The sequence below is a fragment of the Ovis aries genome, chromosome 2 (assembly GCF_016772045.2).
Source record: "Ovis aries strain OAR_USU_Benz2616 breed Rambouillet chromosome 2, ARS-UI_Ramb_v3.0, whole genome shotgun sequence".
In the NCBI taxonomy this organism is placed as follows: Eukaryota; Metazoa; Chordata; class Mammalia; order Artiodactyla; family Bovidae; genus Ovis; species Ovis aries.
The window spans coordinates 193,549,411-193,569,420 of NC_056055.1; the positions used below are offsets into that span (position 1 = coordinate 193,549,411).

The 20,010-nt window shown below is 41.3% G+C and overlaps 1 protein-coding gene across 11 annotated transcripts in view; it reads left to right on the forward strand.

Moving 5' to 3' along the window:
- Nucleotides 1-20,010, forward strand: part of MYO1B (myosin IB) — a 191,965-nt gene that overhangs the window by 53,211 nt on the left and 118,744 nt on the right. For all 11 annotated transcript variants that reach the window (XM_004004774.6, XM_012140860.5, XM_012140869.5 and 8 more), the window contains exon 3: nucleotides 56-171. In XM_004004774.6, the coding sequence (XP_004004823.1) occupies nucleotides 56-171 (116 nt within the window). The remainder of the gene's footprint in view (nucleotides 1-55; nucleotides 172-20,010) is intronic.

Here is a 20,010-nt window from a genome sequence, read left to right on the forward strand (position 1 = left end):
GCGACCCTGAGACGTAAGATGGTAAAATGGTTGTATTTTATTCTTTCTTTTGCAGACATACATTGGAAGTGTGGTTATATCCGTTAACCCATACCGGTCATTGCCCATTTATTCACCAGAGAAAGTGGAAGATTACAGGAACAGAAATTTCTATGAACTGAGCCCTCATATGTAAGTATGGTATTAAAGTATCAAGTTTCTCTTTCACTCCAGAGATGTTGAGTTGACAGATGTGTCCAGCTGTTTCCTTTGAGTCTCAGGAAAATGTTATTAGTCATTTTTAAAAACCAGATGAAGGAACATAGAAGCTAATTGTTACAGCTTATTTTAAATTTAAAAAAAAAGAAGACTTCATTTGTCCTCAGGCTCTGTAAGTCCTAAAGTATTTGGTTTCAGTATGTAAAGTATTTTCTGTTAAAAATTCTGTGTAAGTAGCAGCTGCTACTAATTATTTTTGCAAATAAAACAGGAATGTGCATTGTTTGTTATTATAAAGAGCCCAAGCAGTGTTTCCATGCCTTTGTTGGGTCAAGAAAGATTCCAAGTGTTGGATTGTGTAATGGGTTTTGAGAAAAAGAAATAAATAATACCTTCAGTTTATAATCTTCATGGACATTGTTCACCAGATGTGTGTATTAGGCCTATGATTTCACCTTCCTTGAAGTTAGTCACTTGTTTGATTTTTCTGAGAAGGTCGCTTGTCATTGTAAATAATTCCCGTAAGTAATAATCTATAATTGGAGAAGGAAATGGCAACCCACTCCAGTATTCTTGCCTGGGAAATCCCACGGAGAGGGGAACCTGGTAGGCTGCAGCCCATGGGTTGGCAAGAGTTGGACATGACCTAGCGACTGAAACCAGCCACCAGAGTTGGACATGACTTAGTGACTAAAACCAACCAACCAGTAATCTACACTAGTTACCTAGTGAGAAACCCTGAGCTGAAGTCAGAGAATCTGCAGAGTTTTAGTTGTGTCCTAGCAGAAGAGAATTTTCTGTGTGTGATTGAAGATGGGCTCTATTATTTTTACTAGAAAATAAATCTGATAATTAAAGAAAATGCACACCACTGTCCAGATACTTATTTTAGGTTTTTTTTTTTTTGATAGTTCAAAAATATTACTGTGTGTTCCACTATTTGAAACTAAAGATTTAAATAATTTGTGGGAGTGGTTATTAAAACTAAACACTGTATTTTACCAATCGAGTAGATTCTGATTATTCAGTTTCCTCCTAGGAGTATATTTTGTAAGTGAATTTGTTTGATTTTGCCTTAGCAAAAATAAAATCTGAAATTTGTTTGATAAAGTTTTCTTTATAAGTCCCTAGAATGAAATGTCTTATTTGATGCCTTAAGATTTAAGTTCTCAGCCTTCAAGTCATGCCTTTTAAGTGCTTAGATCAGCTATATCAATATTGTGCCAGGAGCTTAGGAGAAATTTAGTTTTCTAAGCCTTACCTCTGGTAGGCCAGGAATCTACATTTTACATAAGCTTTCCAGGTGATTCAGAGGTATTTGCAAGTTTGAGGACCTGTTGTGTCTTGTGTGTATGTGTGTGTGTGCACGCCCACATGTTCAGTCACTCAGTTGTGCCTGACTCTTTATGACCTTATGGACTATAACCCACCAGGCTCCTCTGTCCATGGGATTCTCCAGGCAAGAATACTGGAGTGGGTTGCCGTTTCCTCCTCTAGGGGATGTTCCCAACATCTCCTTCATTGGCAGGTGGAGTCTTTTACCATTGAGCCACCTAGGAAGCCATTGTCTTAGATATATATTTGCAGATGTTTTCCTTTCCTTAACTGCTTACTGCCTTTTACAGTAATAGCATTAATAATAATAGTAGCAGTAATAGCTTGTATTTATTGAATACTTACTGTGTGCAAGTACTTCTCTAAGTACTTGACATGTATTGTAACTCATGCCATTCTCAAAATAATTCTGTGAGGTGGGTACTATTGTGTGTGCATATGTGTGTGCCAAATTGCTTCAGTCGTGTCCAACTCTTTGTGACCCTATGGGCCGTAGCTCACCAGGCTTCTCTCTTCATGGGATTTTCCAGGCAAGAATACTGGAGTGGGTCTCCATTTCCTTCGCCAGGGGATCTTCCTAACTCAAGGATTGAACCTGTGTATCTTACATCTCCCGCATTGGCAGAAGGGTTCTTTACCTGTGGCGCCATCTGAGAGGGGAAATTGTCTCAGAATAATCACCCATTTACAAAGCCACCCAGCTCTGGGTTGAGGAGCAGGGATGTGAGAATAGTTACCTGCCGTGCCTCTCAGCTGGAAATACATTCTGTCATTTTCACATTAGGCCTGTCACTGTGCAGTTTTATTCTGCTATCCTTGGGCCTATGTTCTGCATTCTGAGCTCTCCAGAATAACTTCGCTGTGCCTCGGTTTGCCTCCAGAGACGGCATGCCAGTCTTCCATTTGCAGCTGAAATCTCCACTTTGGAGTTGTTTAGTTGTATGCTAGATGTATACTCTAGAACACAGAAATTCATGCTCTGGAATATCCATTTTTATCCCTGCTCCTAAAGATTCTTATAAGAGCACTGCTTACCTGAATTCACCTTTTATCCCCAAGGGGAAAATACCACACCAGCAATAAATTCCCAGAGTGCCTATGATAAAGACAAGATATTTTTGCCATGCTCTGTAAAATAGTGGCTCAGTGGGTAAAGAATCCGCCTGCAGTGCGGGAGATGCAGGTTTGATCCTTGGGTCGAGAAAATCCCTTGGGGAAGGAAATGGCAATCGGCTGTAGTATCCTTGCCTGGGAAATTCCATGGACAGAGGAGCCTAGCGGGCTGCAGTCCATGGGGTCACAAAAGAGCTGGAGGCAGCTTAACAACTAAACAGGAACATAAAACATTGTATGTGGGGTGAAAAGTACAATCTCACCTGTTAAATCTGAAATCGCTAGGTTCATATCACAGCTCCCTCCCCACCTCACTTTTCATTCCTCAGCACATTCCTTCCCACCATCAGGTAGTCTTTGCACATTCTGTGCCTTCTTCGGGAGAATGCTTTTCCCCTCCCTTTCCCCCAAGGCAACTCTTGTCCTTCAGATCTTAGATTGCATTAGACCTTTCCTTGCCAAAGTCAGATCTATTGCTCTTGTCACAATTACAGTTAAACATTTCTTTCGGACATTATTTGATTCCTGTCAGCTTTACCTGCCTTGCCAGCTTTTGCTCACCATAATTTTCTTAGCACCTGAAAATAAGTGTTCAAAATACATTGATCAAGACTTGGTTTGAGTCCCAGTTTTCCCATTATAAACTCTGTAACCTTGAGCAAATTACTTGGAAAAAAAACACTTCAACTCAGAAATTAAGTAATTTGCTGCATACAATGGGAAAATAACTCATAGGATTTTTGTGAGGGATAACTATCTAGAAGATACTTACAAAATACAATTATCTGATATAAATACAGTGCTTAGCAGGGAATCCATTGTTATGGACAGCTGCTGCTATTAACAGTGATAAGTATAATAATTATTATAATAAGTGGGACACATTTCCAACATTTTGACAAGCTCTTCCTTACCATTTTCTCCTCCATGGTGGGACATTTTCACTTTAATGCATTTTCCTTCATTATTCTTTGCGAATGTCCATCTTTGACAGCATTTGAAACAGGTTTCTAGTTTTTCCCTACTAAAACCCAACCTGACCTTTTCAGAGATAGGATCCACAAAGAGAGGATCTTTGTGGTATAAGAAGATAAGATGACTTTAAGCTTTTGATGCATTCTAATCATAACTACTTCAGGAATTTGGTTCCAGTTTGAATAAAAAATAACTTAAGCAGCTGCTCAAACCATGTCCCTTGAAAATTGCTGGTTAATTTGCCTCATATTTTATGTGAAGTTTCTCTTGATCTGTTGTTCACTGTTAGTCTGCACATCTGTCCAGATAGTTCCCTCACAACTCAGTGTGTTTTTGAAGATGTCCAGAAATGGTCTTTCTTAAGTGTCAGACAACTGAAAAATATTTACATTCTACGTAAGTATGTGACTTTCAGAGAGCGGAAATGTATAAATGAATAAAATGAAGATAAACAGTGGCTTCTTATCTATATTCCTTTAAAAAAATGTTTTCTTAACTCATGAATGAGGGGTTAAATGGAGTAAATTAATTGTTAGTTATAAATGACCATCAATCACTTATATAAATTATAGTTAGCTACAGACAAATCATTGGAAAAGACCTTGATGCTGGGAAAGATTGAGGGCAGGAGGAGAAAGGGGTGACAGAGGATGAGATGGTTGGATGACATCACTGACTCAATGGACATGAGTTTGAGCAAACTCTGGGAGATAGTGAAGGACTGGGAAGCCTGGTGTGCTGTAGTCCACGGAGTTGTAAAGAGTCAGACACGACTTAGTGACTGAACAATAACACAGACAAATTACAAGCAGTGTTACCTAATTTATGGAATCATATGTACACATATAGCACTTTCCTGGTGGTTCACACAGTGAAGAATCTGCCTGAAATGCGGGTGACCCGGATTTGATCCCTGGATCGGAAGGTCTCCTGGAGAAGGAAATGGCAACCCATTCCATTATTCTTGCCTGGAAATTCCCATGGACAGAGGAGCCTGGAGGTCTGTAGTCCATGGGATTGCAGAGTCAAACACAACTGGACGACAAGACTAACACACCACATGTACATATATACAATAAATATACATAAGACAGGATTTTGAAGAATTTGTATGAAGAGGATAATTGTTGTCTCTATTGAGTGGTATTATGGACATTTTTAAATGTTGTTTGTCTCGTTTGGTATTCTTTTATGTAAGAGCCATGCATTGCTTTTCTAATAAGAAAAATAAAGAATACAAGTAATTGGGGGGGAAAAAAAGCCAAAAATGGTTTTCTAATGGTTTTCATAATCTCTTCTTTCCCCTCCTTCTTTGAATTCCTGTCCCCTGGATGTTTGGAGCTACACCTCAAGCCTGATAACATTGGGTGGCTGGCTCTGCATAGATGATACTGTTTACCTTTCTAATTGTGTAAGCCGTGTCTTTGCAGTGTGGTTTTTACAGTTTTTGCATATAAGGCATTTTTCTTAAATATCCTAGGGAGGACTTACATTTCAGACCACTTAGTAACTGTTCATGGAGAACTGCCTCAAAGGCCAAACCTCAGAGATGGGGAAGAATGATAGGGGAGAGATAAGGGCGATGACTGAACTGGTCACTGTCCCTCCACTCAGACTACCGTGGTGACATAGCCTTTCTGATACGTTAGTTAACTAAATCAACTGGCCTGTTCTTGGGTTATTGCTTTTTTTTTTTTTTAACCTTGCAGCACTAGATAGAGTTTATCACCCTCAGATGGATCTTCGTAAAATCAGAAAACTCCCTGGGCTCCCCGTTACTATCTGTGTGAACCAGGTTCCTTGGCTTACTGTTCAGGCTCCTGCCAGTCCAGCCTCAGTCCTCCTCTCCAGCCTAACCACCACTACATGCCTTCTGGAGTCACAGGTTTCCATGTCTTCTCCTTTCTACTTCTCCCACCTCATACCCCAACTCTACTGGTAACATCCTGCCTGTCTCCTAGATTCTGTCTTAAAGACTTGATCAGCCCTAGACTGATCCACTGGTGACTTTTCCTGCCTCTGAATTCTTGGAACCATTCATGTGATCTTACACACCACCTTTCTTACTGTGGCTAATTGTGTTTCAGCATCATCCTCCTTAATGAGATAGAAGCTTCTATAGATCAGGAACTTTATTCTGTCCATCTCTATGGCTTTCTCAGTGCTTTTCTCTTAAGAGCTCCATAACTTGAGTACAAAAGAGGTTTTAAATAATGTTTCATTACATTTTGCTTGTATTATCTCTGACAATTCAAGGAAATCAAACTATTCTTGGAAGGCAATTTGCAGAGTTTATTCAAAACTTCATGTGGTATAATGAGAATTTTTTTCATTTTTATAAAAAAAGTAGACTAAAGTATTTTTATAGTGCCATTCAACACTGTGTTCAGATTCAATTTATTCCTGATGTAGAGCACTTACCATCTAATTATATGCAATGTCTAGGGAAGGGAACATGCCTCTAGAAGGAAAAGTACCCCACCACCTACCCCTCTCAGTGGTTGCAACCCAGGAGCAAGCTGAAATGTGTCCTTCTCAGACAGGTATAATATCGTGGTTGTATTATATAGGCATTACAAGCACTATTTGAAGGAAGCAGTCTTTACATTCTGGTAAATGGAAAAGCTTTCAACACATTTTAAAAACTGAGAAAAATATCTTAAGGCCTTGCAAAATTTCTGGCTACTCTCACTTAAAAAGGGACAAGTGATTAATGGGAGGATGTAGACCATGTTCCTGTCAGTTTTCTGTCAGTTTTCTCTAGGGAACCTCTGATCCCTAATTTTATGGTGATTGAATTTGTAGGGCCAGATATTAGTGCCTGGAGAATGGTGTTGCTAGAAAGATGCTGTTGTGGATTTTGAGTCCTTGTTGATCCTGTCGTTGTACTCCTTTCAGGGTGAACCAGGTTCATATTAGAAAGAACATTTCTGCCCGTATCTCACAATGTGCGGGTGCAGTGGTTGCGTGTCCAGGACTTAGGATAGGGTTTAGGGCAGAAGCCCCAGGCATTGTCCCTGTTCTGTTACCAGAATTTTCCTTAGCAGAGTTAAAATATTGTGAGTAAAAATTTATTTGTTTTGAGAAGTCTTATGGTAACTAGAGTCTGCATTCTCATAGAGGTTGCTTTTACAACTGGGTTTAAGGTACTTTCTCAAGGAGAGAGATGGAGAGAAGGAGAAGGGAACGAGAGAAGAGGGAGAAAGATAGAGAACAAGAGAAAACGCTGATGTGATGTCCTGTCACTGAGGCTTTTGTATTATTTCCCTAATTTTCCTTTTGAAATAGGTGAGCCTCTCATTGATTCAGTCCCTTCCAGAAAACCACTTTCAGAAAAGGGTTTTGCGCTTTCCCATCTAGCATTCTTTCTGGTTATTGCTTTAGGAAAGTTACTCGTTTACTGAGCAGATGTTTATCGAGAGCTTACCATATACCAGGCTGTCTTTTAGGCACTGGGATATAGCTGTGAACAAAGCCAATAAAATTTCTGTCATCATGAAGGAGACAATCCTCAAACTTAAGTGTACAGAAACCGATGTTGTTCAAACCATCCGTTCAAGGGGAAAAGGGAAGAGGAAGGGAAGAGAAACTCTTATGAAAAACAAAATGAATTTAAATAGTATTCTTGTAAAGCGCCTCTAAGCCATGTTCTCTCAGGCAGTTTAAGTCAGTAGGCCATTGGTTGTGATCTGGTAGGGTTTGTATCTGCTTAGGTCTCTAATCCACGTGAGTAACTTGTGCTCAGGAGCACCTGAGCTCCATCTTACTCTTTAGTTTGAATACCTTAAGTTAACAACTCACATGGAATGCCGTATCTTAAGAGTCATTAAAATTGCCCTTTTTCCCTTGCTGTATGACTGTCTTGGGTCAAAATAAGCAGAAGGCAGTCACCATGTTTGTCTTGGCATATACTTGCTGGATTCTGGACAACGGTGGAAGAAAAAATTTCTTGATGTAGAAAGACTGGTTTATATAAGCAATGTGATGCCCTGTGGTGGTGAAGGACAGATGTTAAATGGAAGCTTCCTGGGCCTCTCACTGAATCAGCTTTTACGAATCTCTGTGATCTGAACTTCCTGCCTTTAACTCAAACTTTTATTCTCTGTCTATAGCTTGATGGGAGTTATTTTTAAAACAGTCTTTTAGAACATGTATTATTAGCAGAAATTGACCTCAGCTAATTTCTCTTATAGTTTATGAACCTTTTAAAATTAAAGTCAGAAGGCTTAGGTTCTATACAACTGTGATGTTTTTACCATGAGAATTATGATAGGATACATTTATTAATGGAAAATGTTTTTGTTTGTTTGCGAAGTCTCTGAATTCTAATTTCTAGATCCCTAATTAAAATTTTTATCACTCCTTAGAAAATGCATATCTCAGACCCGAAAGAAAGTTTATTTGGAAAGGTGATTCTTTGAGCTAGCTAAGCACATATTCATACCAGCAAACGCGATTATTTCAATGGTATATAATATTAAAGGGAAAAATTTGATTCTTAGCAAAATAGGCTGCTTCCCGCCAGAATGTTACAGGAATTTGACAGGCCCTGAGAAATCCTACAACATTCTGAAAGAGATCCATTTCACCTTAGGCCTCAGCCCTGAAAGGAGTTAATGTAACACTTCATCTACTGTTAGAACCCATGCGAGGAGTGCTGTCTAGAGAACTTGTGTTCAGAAGGTGGGGAAGGGTGCCCCCTTTGTTGTTGAAATAATACTCACTGCTGTGGCCTGTTGTTGGGACTTGTGTGACCATTGGACCGGATGGGTGGGGCAAAGGGAGTTTGTCTAAACAGGGCCCAGCAAATACTGGTCCGTTCTGGGGGAGATCAACAAAATCAAGGGTAATAGAAACAGAGTTCAGTAAGGCACTTAGGAGAACCACTCTTAGGAGACAGGGCCCCAGGGCTGTCATGGGACAGAAATACTTGCAAGGGGGGTGTGTCCTGGAGGACCATCCCCTACCCCACCCCAGGGTGGGGCGGTGCTTGCTGCTGTGCCCACTGTCTAGGTGTGCTGTGCTCCAGCCTGTCTCAGGGTTCCAAATCCCCAAGCAGAAGCAATGGTTCATTCATTCACTCAGCATTATTAAGCATCCACAGTATGTGTGAGGTGTTGGGGATACAGAGATGATTTGTCCCTGAAGAATTTATTGTCTAGTGGGGGAGACACACCAGGAAGTAAATGAATACACAACAGATAGAATCGCTGTGAAAAAGGTGGGAGATCAGAGTGACCTTGTGTTCTGGCCTGCCCTCGACAGCCTGTCATTCCAGCATAATTATCAGTAGTGCCCCCTGTCTGCAGGTGTCCTGAGTGTGGTCCCCCATGGATAAAGTGCTGTGGGCATGCCAGGGAGAAGGTGTTAGGCCCTGCCTGAGGGCAGGGGGATGGGACAGTAGGATTTTTGAAGAATGAGTTAGCTGCATAGATAAGGAATAGGATTTAGGGCCAGGATATAATTTTCCCAGCAGAGGGAACAATGTTGATCCAGTGATTCAGCAGATGTTATCTGAGTGCCTGTCATGTGCCAGGCCTGAGTGCAGGTACCAGGCAAAAATCTCAGCCTTTCTGAGCCTACATCCTAGCAGGGGGGGAGACAATAAACCAGAGAAGGAAATAAATGGTGTTGGAGATGGTGACAAGAACACAGGAGGCCTGTCTGGGGGTGGGAGTACCATGATGTACCATTTTAAATAGGGCAGCCAGGGATGCCTTACTTCCTGAGATTGTGATACTCCAATGGGTCCTGGAGATAAGGGGATGAGCCATTTGGAGGGAAGAGTGTTCTGGCAGTGGGAACAGCAGGTGCCAAGCACTGAAGGAGAGAGACAAAGGTACAAAGACATGGCACGTCCTTGATCTCAATTCCTGTGGTCTGCAGAGGCTGGAATGTAGGATGCAAGCTAGGAAGGGGGATATATGTGGAAGAGGAAGAGCTGATCTGGGTCACAAAGGGCTTGTGTGCTAAGGATTTGCAGTTTTAAGCAGGCAGGAGAGATAAGGGCAGCCTTGAGGTTTGAAACTCCAATACTTTGGCCATCTGATGCGAAGAGCTGACTCATTTGAAAAGACCATGATGCTGGGAAAGATTGAGGGCAGGAGGAGAAGGGGATGACAGAGGATGAAATGGCTGGATGGCATCACTGACTCAATGGACGTGAGTCTGAGTGAACTCCGGGAGTTGGTGATGGACAGGGAGGCCTGGCGTGCTACGATTCATGGGGTCGCAAAGAGTTGGACACAACTGAATGACTGAACTGAACTGAGATTTGAACTGTCCTGGTACCCCAGGGGAAGGGAACTCAAGGACAGTGAAGTTTAGGGATCTGATCGGCTTTGGCAATAATCCAGGCTGGAAGGGATGAGGGCAGAGTCTCATCTGGAAATGGAACATTTCAGAGGCAAACCCATAGAATCCAGTGGGAGTGACTTGGAGGGGTAGGAGGAAGCTCAGTGGCCAGTCTTGACTCCTGGCTGAGCTGGGCGTGTGGATGCCAAGCAGTCCCCCTAAAGCTAAGCTAGTCTGGAGACAGCCTTATAAAGCACTTGTGGGTACTGGGAGTTGGCTTGGACATGAAATGGGGCACTTCTTCCCTGGCAGATTCATATTCCCTGATCCAAGCATGTGGACAGAGCGGATCCAAGCATGTGGACATAGTCCATGGGGTCTGAACTTCTGGAAGAGAATATGTGTGTAGACCTGCATTTCCAATATTGAATCCTTGCCACTCATGCTAAGTCACAGAGCCTTACTTGTTTATAAATGTGCTTCTGAAGGTTTTATGTAAAATTTGAATCCTTCATTAGTGTATGAAATTACCACGTAGGTGTTTTATTTTTAAGGTAATTATTTGTTCCGAGTCCAGTTGTTTATCTTTCTTAATTGCTTGGCTCTGCGGTGCTTTGGTCTGACCTTTCTCCTCGGGTGATTAAGGTTTGGAAAGCAAATAGACCAGCCTTTGCTGTGTGTGAACTCGCCACCCTCATGTTTTCTACATTTAAGATCCAGAGTTACCTGTGTATATTTTTAAGAGAGTGCGGTTCTGTAGTCTTCTTTTCTTATTCCTTAAACCTGGTAGCTTTGAAATTTCAGCATGGAGACATTCACTGCTGTCATCAATTCTCATGGTCCCTTATCACTTGTTTGCTTTATTCCCTCATGGCCTAAGAGCAGATGTTGTGTGTTTTCTGATACCAAAGGTATGGTTATTTCCAACACCAGCCAGTTCTCTGACACCAGCTGGCAATTCAATTCTGGCACTAACTACCAGAGTTATTGCATATTCCACAGGTCAGAGGCTCTGCCCCACAAGTCGGCCCCTGCTTCTGATGTCAGCAGAAAATGAAGTGCCCAGGCCCCCCAACACTTCTAGAGCTGACTGCAAATTTAGGGGCTTCTGCATCCCCCTTCAAGTTCAATACTTTGCTAGAATGACTCATAGAACTCAGGAAAACACTTAGATTTATTGATTTATTATAAAGGATGGGCTTCCCAGGTGGTGCTAGTGATAAAGAACCCACCTGCCAGTGTGGGAGACCTAAGAGACATAGGTTTGATCCCTGGGTTGGGAAGATCTCCTGGAGAAGGACATGGAAACCCACTCCAGTATTCTTGCCTGGAGAATCCTACAGACAGAGGACCCTACAGTCCATGAGGTCTCATAGTGTTAGTCGCTTAGTCATATCCAACTCTTTGTAACCCCGTGGACTGTAGCCCACCATGGGGTCTATTGAGTTTCTACGAGTTGAACATGACTGAAGTGACTCAGCATTATAAAGGATTCAACTCAGAAACAACCAAATGGAAGAAATGCATAGCACAAGTATAGGGGAAAAGAAGTGCAGAGTTTCCATGCTCTCTCTGGGTGGATCAGCTCCCCAGCACATTAGTGCCTTCAACCCAGAAGCTTCTGAATCTCTTTGTTGAAGAGTTTTATAACCTAATCTGCAGCCACCCCCACCTGCTTCCTGAAAGTGGGGAGTGGGGGCTGAAAGACCCCCTCCCCTCTAATCATACATTTGGTCTTTCTGGTGACCAGTCCCCAAGCTGAAGCTACTTGGGGATTCCGCTGTGAGTCACCTCATTAGTGTAAACTCAGGTGTGGGCAAAAGGGGCTTGTTATGAATAACAGAAGACTATCCTGTTACTCAGGAAACTCCAAGGGTTTTAGGAGCTCTGTGCCAGGAACCAGAGTCAAAGACCAAATATATTTCTTTCTATACTAGAGATGGGCTTCCCAGGTGGCACTAGTGTTAAAGAACCTGCCTGTAAATGCAGGAGACGTAAGAGATGCAGATTCGATCCCTGGGTTAGGAAGATCCCCGGGAGGAGGGCACAGCAATCCACTCCAGTCTTCTTGCCTGGAGAATCACATGGACAGAGGAGCCTGGTGGGCTACAGTCCATAGGGTCGCACAGAGTCGGACATGACTTGAAGCGACTTAGCACGCACGTGCCACAGGTTGGTATGTGTGGATACGCCCTTCTTGAGACACATTGGAAGCTTGCCCTGAAATACTCCAGTGTTAGCTTCCTGAAGCCAGGTAATGCAACAGTTTCTGTAAAGTGTTCTAGAAAGCTGAATTAGTGGGGACTCCTTTTTATAAGAAATATCTTAAGTAAGGGGAGTTTAGGTCCGTAAACACTTGAGAATTATAGAGACTGGGCTGTCCAGTCCACTGTCAGGTCTGGAGGAGATGGGCATGCAGCCCCTCTCATGCCCTCAGGACTTCGCTCTGTGAGTATCTCCCCACTGCGCTCTGTTATCAGCCTTTTCTTCTCCGCCGCCCATTCCCACCAACAAACATGCTGTAATGTTTCTCTTGCATCCGTGTCTCCGAGCTATCATGCTGTTTGTTCCCCTTTATTACAAAACTTTCTGAAGAAGTTGCACATATGTGTTGTCTCCAGTTTATCTCCTTTTCTTTGTTTTCTTTAGTCAGGCGTTTCTTTCTCTTCTCCATGAAAACTATTCTTTATCAAGGTCATCTGTGACCTCCATGTCATCAACTCCAGCAGTCAATTTTGAATTCTCTCCTTCCTTTAATTATCAGTCATATTGGACAATATGACCAGTTCCTTCTGAAACCCTGTTTGAATTTGGCTTTCTGGCCTCCATACTTTCTGTTTTACCCCCAGCAAGCTGGCTGTTCCATTTGCTGGGTGGAAGGCTGGATGTGCCTGTACCTCTGAAGGTTGGCACCTCTGAGGGCTTGGCTTGGGGCCTTTTCCTTCTCCTCTGTAGACACTTAGAGGAACCCACATGGGCTTCAAAGATGCGCTGATGCCCCCAGATTTAGGTCTCCAGCTGGACCTCAGCCCCTAGCTCCTGGTGACTCAACTATATTCAACCCTTCAGTATATAAATGAACTTCAGCTGCTTCAGACTGGAGCGCGGGTTGCCCCCTCCACCTCCTCTTTCTCATCTCTGACAGTGGCAGCATCATCCTTTGGCTACTTATGCCACAAACCTTTTCTTCCTTTTCTCTCCCACCCCACATTCAGTTCACTTGTTGGCACTGCCTGTATAGATCCCTGTCTCACCACCACTGCCACCGTGCTTGTCCAGGCCACCAGCCTTTCCCACTTAGTTTACTGTAGGAGCCTCCTAGTGGGGCTTCCTGTTTCAGCTCTCCCAGTGTCTCTACCCATACCTCAATACCTCAACCATCTTTTGCCCAAAAATGTGATGGCTGCTGGCTGAAGTGATCTTTCCTTGAAGATGCCCATTGGCTTGCTTTTCTCTGCTGCTCAGAAACCTGCAGTGCCTCGCACGTGGTCTGCAGGGCTCCACCTGATATGGGCACCAATCTCCTGACTTCTCATCCCTGTGCTCTAGCCAGGTCGGCCTCCTCCCTGCTCCTCTCACGTGTCACACACTCTGTGTCACTTTCTCCCCGTAAAGGGACCAACATGTTTGTTATGTCACTTCAGTTGTATGTGTGCGTGCTTAGTTGCTCAGTCGTGTCCAACTTTTTGCGACCTCATAAGACTGTAGCCCTCCAGACTCCTTTGTTCATGGGATTTTTTCAGGCAACAGTACTGGAGTGGTTGCCATTTCCTTCTCCAGGGGGTCTTCCTGACCCAGGGATCGAACCCTGGTCTCTTGCATTGCAGGTGAATTCTTTACCATCTGAGCCACCAGAGAAGTCCTCTCACTTCAGTTAGGAAACTCCTTAACTGTCCACGATTACCTAAAATGCTTAAAAAAGGAATCCGTTCTGCAGCCACTCGCTGTCCCTTGAGACTGTTTTACTTTCATTTATCATCTGACATTTCACTAGGTGTCGGTTGCGTCTCTATTATTTGTCTCCTATATTTGAATGTCATCTCTAGGAGAGCAGGGGCTGTGTTTATTTTACATATCCATGTATCCATAGCAATTAGAATAATGCCTGTCCCATAGCAGCCGTTGCGTTAAGTGTTTGTTGAGTGAGTGACTGATTTCACGACTATGGGGAGCCTACTCTTTAGTTAGAAACTGTGTATAGAAGATACAGATGTTCTTTGTTTCCAAGAATCTCAGGCTAGTTGGAAGTAGAAAGGAATGGCTCCATAAACAGGTCATTTTAATATAACAGCGTACCTGGAATGACAGGGAATAAGGTGGAAGCACAAAAGATTGGTGGGTTCAAAGATTCTGAAGGTGCCACCTGTGTTGAGTCTTCAAGAAGGAATTCTAGAAATCAACGGCCGCTGAAAAGTATAACGATCTGTACAGAAGAAAAAGCAAAGGACTAGTTTCAAGGCACAGTGCTCCAGGATGATAGGAAGGTATGTGAGGAAGGGAAAAGGTGTTTGAGTTGAGATGATAGCCATATGTAGAACTTTTTTTTTTTTTACAAAAATAAAACATTCAAATACCAGTCTACTTGAATCATTGGGAGGATTGAAGGATTATGTTTATTCTAAAGTAACAGGAGGAGGGTTTGGGATGAGGGCATTACTTAAAATTACAAGCTTATGTGTCTGAAAAAATTGCCATCTTGCATTTTCAGTCACCAACTGGAAAAAAATGTCAGGCTTGTCAAATATGCCTAAATATGTATGTGTGTAAATGCAGTGTTTTAATGAATAAGTGGTAAGTGACTGAATGTTTGCATGAATTTTAGAAGTGTAAACAGATGTTAATTCATTATGTTTTATGACAAAACCTCTAGTTGCTATGGGTGATGAATCATAATGTTATTCAGGAGGAAGAGCATTTTATGTACAGTAATCCTGATTTTCAATCATTATTGACTTCTGTAAAGGATGTACTCTCCTTTGAATATGGAGTCCTTCTCTTGGGAGATTCGTGTTCAGTGTCCAAATGCCTGGTTGGTCAGTGGAGATCTGAAAAGAATATACTCAATTACATTGAGACCATTGTAAGCCCTATTGATGGTTTGACTTAATTTTACAAGAAGCAGTAGAGGCATAAGTTAGAATGTATACATTTTCTACTAATCTTTTCCCTTCAGTCCACCTCAACAGCAAAACATTAGAAAGTACCTGGAGGGAGGGAAGGTTTGGCTGGTTTGTACCAGGTGTGTGTGTTGGTCGCTCAATCGTGTCCGACTCTTTGCAGCTGCGTGGACTGTAGCCCACCAGGCTCCTCTGTCCATGGGATTCTCCAGGCAAGAATACTGTAGTGGGTTGCCATTCCCTTCTCCATGGGATCTTCCTGACCCAGATAGCGAACCCCGATCTCCTGAGTTGTAGGCGAATTCTTTACCGTCTGAGCCACCAGAGAAGCCACAGTTTGTACCATGGACTTTTACTTTTGGGGAACACAGACAGGCATCCTCCTAAGTTGCCTACTTGAGACCTAGATGGCCACTTCATGAGTCCATTTCCACTTCTGTCATGTTTATTTTTGTGAAGCGTGGGTTACTAAGGCCTTTTGAGTATTTCCTTAGGACTTGCTAATTTTTAAGCTGTTGCTTTGATTGCTTTCAGAGGACAGACTCTTGTCTCATACACGCTGCTTCACGTTCTCTCCTTCAGTGTTGCTGCTGCTTCTCTCTCTGTTTAGAATTGCCTTGGCCATTGTTAATAGCAGAGGCTTAAATGTAATTTATATGTGTAAATAGCATTATGAATAAATTATAATGAACAAGGATATTAAAAATGGCAGAATCCCACCCATGGTCAGAGAAACGTATTAAAGAAAATGTTGCTGAAGTATAAAATTGTTAGGACATAAATCATAAAATGAACCCACTTAGCTGGTTAAGATTGCTCAATATGAGTGAGTCCTTGCTATCTGGTTACTCATTACCTGAAACATGGATATAAGGAAGGAGGAAGTGTGGAAATGTCTCTGGGTGTTTCTTGGGCATCTCTCCTAAAACAAATAGAAAATGGTGTATAATGCTTTGAACATTTTCTTTCTTTTCAGAGTGTAATATGATTGTCATTATAATAGTATCCTATCTAGGATTGTATCTCACAGGCATAGATCAGGCAGCATAAATGAATCTTCAGATTTGAAAATTTGTCATTTTAAAGATTTTTCCTTGCTGTTTGCATATATCTGGCATTGATCTTGAACAGAAAATTTTGGCTGAAAATAGAGAGGTTGAGTTTGAATAAATTTGGCTGGGGATCTGTTAGTTGTAAGCTTTCCTTCTCTTGGCCTCTCCTCGCCTGTCTTGCTGTTGCTTGCATTTTTCCTTCTTTTTAGGCACCCTGGTCGTGTATTGTTTCACTCGCTTCATTCTTTACCATGTGTTCAAATCCTGCTCATCTTTCAGGATGCATCCAGAGTACACCTGCATTTTGAAGCCGTTTCCCAAAAGGCCACTTGGTGGTTCTAACATGTATTTTCCATAGGATGCATTATGTCAGAGTTGTATGAACTTTATTGTATACTGTCTTATATATTTCATTAATTAATTCTGATTTAAGTATTGTACAAGATGGAGCATCTTTTGAACAGGGACTAAACAGTTATAATTATTTTCTTGTCTCAAGATTATGGATCTTAAAATCCATCCAATATGTGTGTTTATCTATTGTATGGAGTACATTATGAAACATCCACAAGAACAAGAACTTTAAAAATATGATAAAGACCTATAAATAGAAATTCTAATATTTTATATCCATATTCAAGTGGCTTATCTTAGGCATGCCCTGGGATGCCCACATGTCACTTTGGAGACCTAGAGTTAGGGACACATTAGGGACACAGGAAGTATTTATTTTTAGCCTTCAGCTATTTTCTGCTGGTTGTTAACAAATTTTCTACCTGTCCAAAATAAAGTGACGTGACGTCGCTCAGTCATGCCTGACTCTTTGCGACCCCGTGGACTGTAGCTTACAAGGCTCCTCTGTCCATGGAATTTTCCAGGCAAGAGTACTGGAGTGGGTTTCCATTTCCTTCTCCAGGGGATCTTCCCAACCCAGGGATCAAACCCAGGTCTCCCGCATTGCGGGCAGACGCTTTACCGTCTGAGCCACCAGGGAAGCCCTAAGGCAATAGTATATATTTTGTATCTAGTTAGGGAATATCAGGAATGTATTAGAATAAGATAAGTTATGCTTGAACAACAAGCCCTCACACCTTAAGACATAACAGAGTGCAGGTTTGCTTGTCACTGATAGCACAGTCTGATGGGGGTCAGATGGCTCTCCTCAGAGGCTGTCCTCTGAGTGGTGACTCATATTCAGGCTGTAGTTGTAGCAACTGGAACACGTGGCATTTAAGTTTGCTGTGGGAGGTAGAGAGAGAGCATGGTCTACCCTTTCCTCATTGGTTGATGTGTGGTCACATGGGCCCAGCCTCCTGCAAAGGAAGCTGGGAAATGCACCCAGGAAGTAGAAGATAGAATGGGATTTAGTCAGTATGTGTCATGGCCTCCTATTTGCTAGGATGATCTGTTCATTTCACTAGGGTTGTTGCTGTTTAATAATTCAACTCATGGTTTACCAAGTAAAGCAAGCTTCTGCATGAATTTAAACATGAATTCAGTAGTATAATTTAGAAAGAAAATAAGTCCTCTTAAAGTACTGTCAAATATTTCCCTTGTTATGATTATAATCACTGTGGATTTTCACATTTCCATTTGAATCTCATTTGAGTGCATTTTAAACTACAAAAGTAAAACTGTTCACTCAGTTTTCATGTTTCTGTTGTTATTCCTTTCCTTTTTCCCCACTCAGCAGAGACTGGTGGTTTATTCGTTTACTATGAACAGAGTTTATAGTAGTGTCCAATTTCATTGCGGTTGTTTACAGAAGTAGTTAATATATGAATATTTGAAGATGTGTGTAAATGCTTTGATCGTTTATGCCAGTAGATCTGTCTTTGGTATAATTCCCATATTATCGATTTTCTTGGAACAAGTATGTTTACTGAGAATTTTAGAAAATTAAACGCTGATCTCATCTATGTTAATTCACATATTCCCTTATTGAGAATTGTGGCAAAATGGTCTGACCAGCTTTGAATCTTAAGCCAGTGTAGTGTTAATTTTTTTGGATTCAACTCTTCTGAGAATGAATGAATAAAAATCAGTTTCCTTTACATTGTGGAATTTAAGTTGTGTTTAAGGACAACTTTAGTGAAATTCTTTTTCCAAATATGAGTGTACTCAAAGGTAGAAGGTGAAGAAATATTAAAATTTTAAAGATGGATGCAGAAGAATTTTAATATTACTTCTGACTAAAAAATTTTAATTTTAAAGCAATCATATTAATTTTCATGGTGGGAAAACCAAAAACCATAAATAAATAATGTCACTCCCAATAAGTAATGTTACTCTGTAGTTTCATCTTATACAATATAGATATATTACTTTTAAAATTTTACTTCTAGTTTATAACAGTCATTCTCTTGTAAACTTTGGTCATGATTAAGTACTTTGCAACAATGCTTATAGTATATCCTTTACATACTTTTCTTGGGTCTTCTTGATCTGGAAAAATACGCTTGTTTTTGGTAAACAGATGAACTTGTGCTGTCAGTAGACTTATTATTGGTGGTTTTGAATTGTGAATGCTAACAAAGAATTTATGAATGGGAAATAATTTAATTCTAAGGTTCTTTTCAACTCTGAAATCCTATGAGTATATGATCTTCCTATTTAAGAAATGTGGAGTGTATTTTAGGAAAACTTTCATTAGAAAAAAAAATATTTTTTAATGTTCCTGATTTTTTAAAATGTTAGTTGGTTCAGTTGTTTAGAATAACTAGGTAATAGGTTGTATATGTGCATCCCTGGTAGCTTAGCTGGTAACGAATCTGTCTGCAAAGCAGGAGATCCTGGTTTGATTCCCGGGTTGGGAAGATCCTCTTGCGAAGGGATAGGCTACCCCCTGCAGTATTCTTGGGCTTCCCTGGTAGCTCAGATGGTAAAGAATCCGCCTGCAATGTGGGAGACCTGAGTTCGATCCCTGGACTAGGAAAAATCCCCTGGAGGAGGGCGTGGCAACCCACTTCATTTTTCTTGCTTGGAGAATCCCCATGGACAGAGGAGCCTGGTGGGCTACAGTCCATGGGGTCGCAAAGAGTCCGACACAACTGAGCGACTAACCGCAGCACAGGGTGTATATAGGACCATTTGATTCTTCAGTTTCTGAGGTTACAGTCTAAATTAGGGAAGTTGAAGATGAGTTAACATATCTAGATTTAAAGTCTAGTTTTGCCCTTTTCCAGCTTCATTGTCAGTTGGGCACTTGTGACAGACTGTTCTGTATCAGGGTGGAGATGTACCTGCAAGGTCTTATTTACGTGGAAAAGAAGGCAGATCTTCTCCAATTCTCTTTATAGAGATAACTTTCAAGAAGTCTTATTAACTCTCTTTGAGTTACTGGTGACCAGAATTTGTTTATTATATTCTGGAAATCTTAGTGAATGGAATAGTACATTTTCACAAGCACACACCTCATTTCTCAGCATCTCCATAAAAAGCATGTAAGGAAAGAGTCCTCTTGGAATTGGCAAGAAAGGAGAATATTGGAGTTTTTCAGAAGAGATGGGGCAGTTTTGAAGTGTTTGGGTGGTGGGTTAGAGGAAAGCATAGAATTAGGAATGAACAGATATAGAATCCATGCCAAAAGTCACCCATTCAGAGTTTCTCTTTACATAACATGAGGTGGGGCAATAGTCTTGAGGTTTCTCTTAACTCAGTGTTGCTATGATTTTTAAACTGTAGTCTTTTACTTCCAATAAACCTGCTTGCACACTGAAGGTTTTTCTAGATTTGTGAATTTAGAATGTTACAATTTTAACTGAATAAATAAAAAATTTCTGGGAAATTGCCATTCTTAGCTATAGCTCATATATTTTGAGGGAGGTCTGTCTATCTACCTACTTGTCTATCCTCCCCACTCCAAAAAAAAAAAACACACCAAAGAAGAACGTTTCAGGTATCCATGGATTTTAGTCACAGCAATG